General features: G+C 42.6%; 1 protein-coding gene across 3 annotated transcripts; it reads right to left on the bottom strand.

Annotated features, from left to right (window-relative positions):
* Nucleotides 1-4,486: 4,486 nt before the first annotated feature.
* LOC108707639 (zinc finger CCHC domain-containing protein 3-like) lies at nt 4,487-9,272 on the bottom strand. Of its 3 annotated transcripts, none has more exons than XM_018245639.2 (2): nt 9,125-9,272; nt 4,487-6,985 (listed from the first exon to the last, which is right to left on the bottom strand). In XM_018245639.2, exon 2 carries the CDS (start codon nt 6,809-6,811, stop codon nt 5,669-5,671), a length of 1,143 nt encoding a protein of 380 aa, XP_018101128.1. In that variant the 5' UTR covers nt 6,812-6,985; nt 9,125-9,272; the 3' UTR covers nt 4,487-5,668. The 3 variants fall into 3 exon arrangements, with proteins under 3 accessions (XP_018101128.1, XP_018101130.1, XP_018101129.1); XM_018245641.2 differs by having other exon boundaries at nt 9,093-9,248; XM_018245640.2 differs by having other exon boundaries at nt 9,087-9,241.
* Nucleotides 9,273-10,364: the final 1,092 nt, after the last annotated feature.

Below are 10,364 nucleotides of genomic sequence, written 5' to 3'. Positions count from 1 at the left end.
CTTCTCCCAGGCCTTAATGCACGGAAGATAATTAATCTCTTTCATTGATACCATGTTTCGATATAGAAGTGATATTGCTTTAGGGGGTGGGATCTCATTCATACACCATCTTTCAAAGTAGGTCTGAGCTACTGCATCCGGGTCTCTTTGCATCCAACATTTCTTGGCCCAATGGAGCAACTGGGTTGCTCTAAAAAGTTCAACATCTGGTAAGTTGTGTGTTTCTACAAGATATGCCTGGGTGTAAGGTCCTCTAACACAAAGAAGGCTGGATACTCTAGTTAATTTCTTGGAGATCCACCATGTAAAAGATAATTGTAGCCCTGGAATAAAGTGAGGATTACCTATAATTGGCGCTACTGGAGTATGTGAAGATGTCAAGGCAAATAGTTTGGCATTTTGGTCCCAGAGAGCCAATGTATGTGCTAAACATGGGCTTAATAGTGAGGGTCTCTCAGACCGGGATGACCACATCAATGCTTCGGCAGTGTATGGGTGTGTAAGCTGATTTTCCAGCTCCACCCACAATGGAGGCTGATTTTGGATATGGAGCAAAGGAATCTGAGCTAACTGGGCTGCTAAGAAGTATTTTCTTAAATTCGGGAGAACCAGGCCACCTTCTAGAGGCCTCCTTTGTAGAGTGGCTACATTGATTCTTGGGGGCTTAGCTTTCCAAATGAAGGACATGATATGTTTCTCAAACTGTTTGAGGTCCATTGCTTTAATATAAACCGGGAGTACTCTAAACAGATTAAAAAAAGTTTAGGGAGAAGCGTCATTTTCACTGCTGTCATCCTACCCATCCAGGAAATGTAGTTTTTTATATGTAAGGGTAGTGGACTTGGTGTAGTGAACCTTATGCCCAATATTGTCATATATTTTCTACACCAATAGAATTCAAAGTGTATTGTTAATAGCTTGATTAGTTCTGGGGTTAGGTTAATATTTAAAGCTTCCGTTTTTTCAGGGTTTAGCATTAGTCCAGAGAGGGACCCACATTTTTGTAAAGTTTGATATAAGTGAGGTAATGTCGTTAGCAGGCGTGATATTAAAGTGGAGACATCATCAGCAAATAGGCTAAGGATGTGCTCGTCAGGACCTATTTTCAGCCCATGAATATTGGGATTATTCCTTATTGCGATAGCTAAAGGCTCAATCATAAGGTCAAACAGTAAAGGGGATAGAGGGCACCCCTGTCTTGTGCCTCTATTGATGGGAAACGACTCCGATGGGTGCGGCCCTATTGTTATTCTGCCTAGGGGGTTATGGTAAAGTGCTCTAATCCACTTGATAAAAGATGAACCAAAACCCCATTCTTGTAGCGTATGATAGAGGTAGTAGGGCCATGCGACAGAATCAAAAGCCTTTTTGATATCCAACAAAGCAGCATAGAAGCCACTTTGAGTCTGTGGGCCTGGCCCACCAATATCGTAAGTCTTCGGATAGCATCTGCTGCTTGCCTTTCCCGCACAAAGCCTACTTGATCTCTATGGATCATAGAGGGTAAGATTTGATTTTAGCGTTCTGCTAGAACCTTAGCTAATATTTTGATATCAATGTTTAAAATGGATATGGGTCGATAATTCCTACAGTCCGTAAGGTCTGTACTTGGTTTAGGGATAGGTGTGATATTTGCTGTTAATGTTTCTGTGGGAAAGAGTCACCTTCTATCAAATGGTTAAACATTTTAGTAAGGTGTGGGCTCAGGATATGAGAATTTTTTTTTTATAATAGAGGGCCGAGAACCCATCTGGTCCTGGTGATTTTGGGAGCTTAAGGTTTCCAATAGCTAATTTAACCTCTTCTTCAGTGATCTCTTGATCCATATGTAACTTATATGTTTCCGGTAGTTTAGGTAACGGTACTTCTTTATAAAATTTGATAAGCCTGCAAAATGGGAGCTGGGGAAGTGTAAAGGTGTTTGTAGAAAGCATGAAATTCGTGAAGAATTTTTGGTAAAGCATTTGTGATCTGGCCGGAAGCAGTTCTAAGAGAAGTTATTGGGGTGTAATCCAGCCTATTTTTCAGTCTCCTAGCAAAAATTCTGCTAGGTTTATTAGGATAATAGAAATATTGTTGGGTCCACTGCATTGCTTTTTGAGCTATAGAAGTAAGCGCTAAGTCTAGTTCTGTTCTGGCCTCTTGAATTTGCCTGGAGAGGTCTTCATCAGGAGAGGCATTTTGGGCTGTTATTAGGTTTTCTAATTGTTCAGTTAATCTATCAATTTCCACAGTTTGAAGCTTCTTTCTTTGTGCCACTAACTGGATCAGTTGTCCCCTTATGACAGTTTTGTGGGCTTCCCATAATGTAGCATATGAAGAGACTGTCCCCGTGTTATTAGAAAAATATTCCCTGAGTGCATCTCCAATGTGTGTAACATGTTTAGGCGATTTTAACAAAAGTTCGTTTAAACGCCATCTAGTATAGGTTTTGGGAGCTCTGTGAAATGTGATCTTGTATGACACAGGTGAATGGTCTGACCACGGGACAGTTAAGATCATAGAGGTTTGAGGGAGGGTTAGTAATGATTGAGAAACCCAGATATGGTCAATCCTAGCGTGAAATTTATGTGGTGCCGAGTAGTGAGTAAATTGTTTTACTCCGGGTTGTAGTTCCCTCCAGATTTCCAACCACCCCATTGAACAGCAAAGTTTGTGTATTTTATTACCTTCCGTCACTGACAGCGATGGAGTAGTATCGGACTGTGGAGTATATGACTGTCTGTCCCAGTACTTATCTACTATCGCATTTGTATCGCCACCCATCATTAAGTTACCTTCTACCCAATTAGAAAGAAAAGCTGCCAGATCCTGAAAACATTTTGATTGGCCCACATTTGGTGTGTAGTAAGAGACCATAGTGAACTTGGTTTCATTAAATAGTGTTTTTAGGGCTAGAAATCTGCCCATGTTAAGCAAGTAGATGTAGGTAGGTGTGTGTAGTTCTATGGGTACTTGCCCTTCATGTGTCCATTAGGGATATCACAGACAGACAGCTACTTAAAATATATATATATTTTTTGTACTATTTACCCATATAGTTATTTCAACCTCCACAATGAAAAATGTTGGATTCTATCATTTATATAGGCAGGGGGAAAAGATCAAAACTGGCCCACCATAAGGTCAGAGCTGCTCTCCTCCCCAGCCTTTGCACTATATACGCCAGTATATTCCCTATTTATAAGTCACAATGGAAACGTTTACTATTCACTGCGATTCATTCTGAGGATATTGACTGAATTATCAACAGGAGGTTCTCTCATTGGCACCCACTGCCATATTAAAGTCCAGAAAAAAAATCTGAACAGTGCTTCCTGTTTTATCATGTAACCAGCTCCCCCTCTATATTAAATGTAACCTTTCTTCTTTGTTTGCCGCACCATGGCATATCCAAATAGTGTTGGAGTATATATTCTCACTTAGTCATATGAGAAAGTTTGGGAACCCCTCTCAGCCTGTATAATACTTTATTCCACTTTCAACAAAAAAGATAACAGTGGTATGTATTTCATTTCCCAGGAACATCTGAGTACTGGGGTGTTTTCTGAACAAAGATTTTTAGTGAAGCAGTATTCGGTTGTATGAAATTAAATAGAATGTGAAAAACTGGCTGTGCAAAAATTTGGGCGATTTGAATGCATGTAACTTCTCAAAACTGATTACTGGCAACAACAAATTGGTTGGATTAGCTCATTAAGCCTTGAACTTCATAGACAGGTGTGTCCAATCACGAGAAAAGGTATTTAAGGTGACCAATTGCAAGTTTTGCTTCTGTTTGACTCTCCTCTGAAAAGTGACAGCATGGGATCCTCAAAGCAACTCTCAAAAGATCTGAAAACAAAGATTGTTCAGTATCATGGTTTAGGGGAAGGCTACAAAAAGCTATCTCAGAGGTTTAAACTATCAGTTTCAACTGTAAGGAATGTAATCAGGAAATGGAAGGCCACAGGCACAGTTGCTGTAAAACCCAGGTCTGACAGGCCAAGAAAAATACAGGAGCGGCATATGCGGAGGATTGGGAGAATGGTTACAGACAACCCAAAGATCACCTCCAAAGACCTGCAAGAACATCTTGCTCTACAATTCAGCACAATTTGCACAAAGAACATCTGCATGGCAAGGGTTCCCAAACTTTTTCATATGACTAATACAAGAAGCTCCTCCAATTAGAATGCCGTTTGTTCTGTCTGCAGTTGGCTCCCTGTTCTGTGCTTATCCCATCATTACTGGAAGCAAACCATACATTAGCCCTAAACACAGCGCTATATCCACCCCCTGTAGAGCCAGAACTACATGTTTTTTCCCGATGTTATATAACAGCAAGATAATTGACAGTGCTGCTTGTTAATGGTTGTCAATGGTGCATACTCTTGCATATCTAATTACGTGAGAAAGATTATTATGGGAGGGGTTTAATAAATCAAATGTCAAAAGCACATCCTTATGCATTTGCCAGTTACAGAACATCCACACAAACAACATGAACATTAACTCTGTTTATTAATTAAGCTTCACCATCTAGAACTAGCGACTTCCTAACAGAAGAAAGTCTGTTCATTAATCTCAAAATTATACAGAGATAAATCAGCATCTACAACAAAACCCCGTCCTTATATATTTGACTAAATATCGCTTAATAAAAGAGAAGTATTTGTGACTCCCAGCCTTCTAGCTAAACCGTTTGTGCCTGATCAAATCCTTAGCAGGGAAGAGACTTGAGCCTGTGCTGCGATTATTTCCTCTGTATAGACAAGATGTTATACAGAATGTAAGCCATTACTCACAATGAACATGTCAAAATCAAAGCATCACAATTAGAGGAGGGTAGAAAAAATCAAATATAAACCCCCTTGGTGTTTGGGGGATGTTGAAAGTTGTAGTACAGCATCACATATTGAACTTTTATTCCAAAATATGCCTTATAATAAAAATTAACGGTGCAAAACCAGCATTAGCTGAAAGCACTTTCTGTCTTGCAACATAAAAATGTATAGGCATAACCTGACCCTTCTCAGAATGGTATTGGCTTTGAAGCATAAACACATAGGGTGCCTGGTATCTACTAACTTGGATGACATCCCTGCTCCTGATATGTGCTGCTACAATTACTGTATCTGTGTGGGGTCTGGAATCTAACAAAAGCACTAATGGCCTGAATATGTGTCAGCCCCACATCTCTCTCTTGATACATTCCCTTAATGACACCCAAGACGCTGACAAGGGCCATGTGGGTACAATGACTGCAATAAGCCTATAGGTAAAGAGATACCTGTGCTGATCGGCTGATGACGTCTAAACAAATGGCAGGAACGGATACTGGAGATGAAAATGTTTTTAAGCTCAGCACAAATCTAATACTTCTCCATGCAGAGCTTGCTTTCTGCTGTTGAGCGTGGAGGAAAGGGGAATTCACTGTCAATATCAATATCTGTCAAAGCTCAAAGCTTCTGAAACAAAGGGAAGTCCCACTCGATTGATGGACTGATGACGGAGGCTGGCTAATGAAGACCATGCTTAATTATGGAGAAGAAACTAAAGAAAGAGATGCAATAAGAGGGAGCCACAACTTCTACTCTCTAGATTTCAAATTATTGATGGTCTTTTGCCCATTGGTTTTGCTGTGCTGCCTGTAGTGATCCCACAGCCAACTTTGGAAATTAGAGGTCTAAAGCCTGATGCCAACAGACTGTCTGCAGGACGCAGTCTCTGCACCACAGCCATTATACTGTGTATAGTAATCATCATCATCATCATCCTCCATCCGATAGAGGTTTAAATCCGCTTCCCTGCGCTGTTTCTCTATGGGGCAGTCACTGGCAAAATGCTCTGTAGATTCACATACATAACAGATACGGGGCTGCCCAGAATAAGAAACGACTCCTCTCTCATTCCATATAAAAAACGTAATGGGCAGGTGCTGCAGGACATTGTTCACCACATTCAACTTCACTTGCGCTCTCCATTCCCCAGTCCAAAATTGCTCTATATCCCTCACACGTCTCACCGGGCTGAGGACAGTGCAGTGCTGCTGGAGCCAACTAAGAACGTCTTTCCGACGTATCATTTCATGTTTAAATGCTATTGTGACTGTTTTAACTTGTGAACTAGACACAGGTCTGGCTTGCACAGATCTCCACATATCGGTGGTACGCTCTCTTTTGTACAGAGACCAGAACTTAAGTAGAGATTCTGCCACTTGAAAATTGACATCAAACTTGGAGCCAGGCACACAAGAAACGGCGAATATGTCTTCTGATTGAAAGCCCATCGAGTTGAACAAGAGGCTGAGCGCCCGTTCCCTGTCTAGAGGATGATCCGCATCCCCTGTCCAACATAATCGCACAATATTTCTATTCCTGGAAGGAGAAAGACCCTGTGCTCCCGCCTGTAATGCTTCTGACAGTGCGCCAGAATCCCTCACATTAGAAGGAGGTGGTGACCTTTGTTGCTCCTGCTGTAAGTTATTAACATTGCTCTGCAGATCAACAAGACCTGGAAGTGGACCAGTGTTTACTTTTAAGTTATGAAGATCCAGAGGGTTGTCCTCATTTACTTCAGAAACTTGAGGCAAAGCTAGTTCTGCAGTTCCCCCTTGTAAAGTGAGCTCTGCTGCAACAGACTGAGAGACATCAGCAACAGTCTGTGAGATGTCGGCATCGGACTGAGAAACGTCAGCCACAGACTCGGACAGACACAATACATTTTCACCAGACTTATCAAGCCCTGCATACTCCTGGGAGTGAGCTATTGTGGCAGAAACTTTTAATTCCATCCCGGGCTGTGGTGTTTTGTTGCTGTCCATCTCCATCTGTTTCAGGATGTGGCAAGCTGATCACACTTCCATGTAGTCCTGGTGTTTATTGAGATTAGGGGATGTAGTAACACATACCCACTCTGTAGTCAGGACTGGAGGTGCACATAGAAGAACAGATAGGGAAAGGAGCCCTCTGGTGCTGTGTCCAAGGCTTCAAATGTACGGTAGCTGTAAGGCAGACATAAGGAAAAACAAGTCAGCAAATGAAAGGCAGCCATACTGTGTAGAAGACTTCATACCATATCCCTACATTCAGCATGCGAGCCAATGGGTTGGTTACTGTGCAAGGCCTCTTTTAGTGGTTTTTAACGCCCACCTCAACCTCAGCCATCAAAGCCTTACTGGGGTCGGACTGGGCCGGCAGGACACCAGAAAAAAAAACAATGGACCCTGCCGACCCAGACCTGCTCCCTGGCAGAGACTTGGAGTGCTGCTCTCTGACCTCCCACCCTGATCGCTCCACAAGAAGAGAACAAGGTATGTGGGGGGAGGTGTAGCTGGAGGCCTTGAATCAGAAGCTCCAGTCCCATGCTATCCTTACTCAGTAGAAACATTGCCTTTCCTTTTAAAGGGGTGTCTGACTTTAAGTTAACTTTTAGTATGTCATAGAATCGCCAATTCTAAGCAACTTTTCAAATGGCCTTCTTTTTGTTTAATTTATAGTTTTTGAATTTATTTACCTTCTTCCAACTTTCAAATGGACTGAGCTCATCAAAAACACTCAGCAAGGCTACAAATGTATTGTTATTGCTTCTTTTTATTACTCATCTTTCTATTCAGGCCTCTCCTATTCATATTCCAGTCTCTTATTCAAATCAATGCATGGTCGCTAGGGGAATTTGGACCATAGCAACCAGACTGCTGAAATTACAAACTGGAGAGCTGCTGAATAAAAAGCTAAATAAGTCAAAGACCACAAATAATAAAAACCGATTGCAAATTGTCTCAGAATATCCCTCTCTACATCATACTAACAGTTCATTTAAAGGTGAACAACCCCTTTAATATTAGACTGCAGGTATTTATGCAGGTATTTGTACAAAGTGTGGGAAATGTGAGTGCTGGTGAGGAAAGAGGTGAGTGTTTAAGTAGGGTTGCCACCCGGCTGGTATTTTACCGGCCTAGCCGGTAAAACATCTGCCAGGGCCGGTAATACAAATTTACCAGCAATGTAGCTGTCGGTAATTTGTAATGCCATTAAGAAAAGGCCTGATCAAAGGGATTGGCGCTGAAGAGCGGCATGATGGGGAGATGGGAAAGCAAGCTGTCCGTGTACTGTACTGGGCCCGCTGGTAGCCTGATTCTTCCTGCTCTGGCTTCTTCTCTACCCAGTCACTACATCCAAGCGCAGAGGCTTCCGGGTCTGCTTATTCACTGCCTGATTCAAAATCAAACTACGTTTGGAGGATTATTCTAAAACGGTGCAGTGAACCCTGTCACCAACTAGAGCCTTTTTCATCAGCACTGCATCGTTACATAACTTTCGCTGGGAGTTCAGCGTGACGAATTTTACAGGCAATTGCATCGTTGCCTTAATCAGGCGTCCTAAGTACTTTTTTGGGGTCCTCTGCAGAAGGAAGGGCAGGCACTCTTGTGAATCACGTGATCACGTCACCTGAAAGTCTCTGGAATGGAATGCATTGGGACACAAGTGACGTCATGGAGAGTTAGGAAAGGCAGGGTCAGTCGGGCAAAGGTGAATAGATTGGTTACATGTAGGTAAATAGAGCAGACAGTAGAGCGGGACAATTGTATGGGCCTAATCAGCATTGGGATGTTTAAACCAGTATTTATTTCTGTTCAGTGAGGTGCAGGAGGCAAACTGTTGCAGTTATACAGGGGCCAGTAATAAGAAGAAGTAGGTGCTCAGGGAGATGTCTGATCTGTACTTGCCCTTTCCATCCTCATCTCCGCCCCTTTTACGGCGCAGCTCCGCCCCTTTAGTTCCCGTTGGCAGTAAAATGCAGAAAATACTGAAGCGAGACCCGACCCGTCAGACAACATGGGAAGACCCGCAGGCTCCCCGTGAAGAAATGAGATGAGCCCTTTTTGGAGTAGGATTTATGTGCAGCCTACACACACACAGACACTTTATCTCCAACTGGAATTAAAAAACTAAATTCCCCTCAGAACCTGTTCCGGTTCCGAGTAATGGCGGCAGGAACCCCTAGCGGCTGCTCAGAGAAGTGCAGTAAACAAGCCACGCTCAGGATAATGGGGGTGATTCGGTCACTGGCTCACCCACAATATTCTACAAACAAAAACCTACACATACTAGCGCTTCCTACTTCAATCCCCGGCACGCACCTTCCTCATGACAGTAACACGTCTCACTGACTGGAACAATCTGGCGCGACTGCATCTATTCCCCGCGAAAGGCAGGTCTGCACGTCATTGGCTCACGCGGGCCGAGCGCTGATTGGCGCATAACTATACATTTCCGGGTGCCGCGCTAGTGGCCGCTCTCTGCTTCCGGATAATAGGCGGGAACCTGATTGGGCGGGGCTTAATAATTGTTTTTGTTGCCATGGCTCCTAAACTTGGGTATTTTGAGCTGAGGAGAAAGAGGTCAAATAACAATTTACTGTTTAATTTAAAAGAGAACTAAGTAAATACATTAGGCTGGACATTCATCAGGCAAGGCTGTTAATTGAATCAAATTCACTTTACACGGCAGAAAAGGAAGATATTTAATAAAAATTGCCCCATAGTATGAGCTTGTGTGGTGGATGTGACTTTACTGTGTTCATTCCCCACACAACCCCTAAGCTTAGCTTCTCAGCATTAACGCAGATCACACTGAGCGTGTGCAGAGTCACTGACACAAGATGGTGTAGGAGAGTATTGTGTACAAATGTAAATGGCTGAATCAGGGCTGCAGAAGCCTGAGCCTCTGGGCTGGTACAGTAACTTCAGTCAGTGTAATATACCACATCTCTATAACAACAAACAAGGGAAAGTTGTGCTCACCACTCATTTTTAAAACCATTAGGCGGGGGTGCAATGAGGGTGTGACCACAAAATACATATAGTCAAATACAAGAGTCCTCTGCACTCAACCCATTATCAATATACTGTATTTAAGACATTGAGATCCTTGTTTTGTTTAAAGGGTAAGGCATTTTTTAATACCACATCTCTTGCCATATTCATATTTAGGTAGTTGCTAGGGTCGCCACCTGACTGGTATTTTACCGGCTTGTTATTATACCAATGTTATTAACAGAGAAAAAAGATAAATATATAGGAAGGCCGGTATTTATTTTCCACAAAGGGTGGCAACCCTAGTTGTTACTAATGTAGTATAACCCCCAGCTGAATACAGTACAGTTAACAGCTGTAAAAAGCTTGTAAAAAGAATCACATTCATGAATGTCCTCCTCAGCTCCCCACTCATTCCCTCCCCACATACCCACATTCAAGACTTTGCAATGGCTGCACCCCTTCTCTGAAATTCGTCCCCATATTCTATCCAACTTTCTCCAAATCTCTCTGCCTTCAAATGGTCTGCGCTCTATGAGGTTAACTGCACAATGCCAAATCTCTC

This window comes from Xenopus laevis, chromosome 2L (genome assembly GCF_017654675.1).
Source record: "Xenopus laevis strain J_2021 chromosome 2L, Xenopus_laevis_v10.1, whole genome shotgun sequence".
NCBI lineage: Eukaryota > Metazoa > Chordata > Amphibia > Anura > Pipidae > Xenopus > Xenopus laevis.
The sequence above is the reverse complement of the archived record's forward strand: the minus strand, read 5'-3'. Positions and strand labels throughout refer to the sequence as shown.

Coding starts and splice junctions, on each gene's coding strand:
- LOC108707639 (XM_018245639.2), bottom strand. CDS start 6,811: ATGGAGATGGACAGCAACAAAACACCACAGCCCGGGATGGAATTAAAA.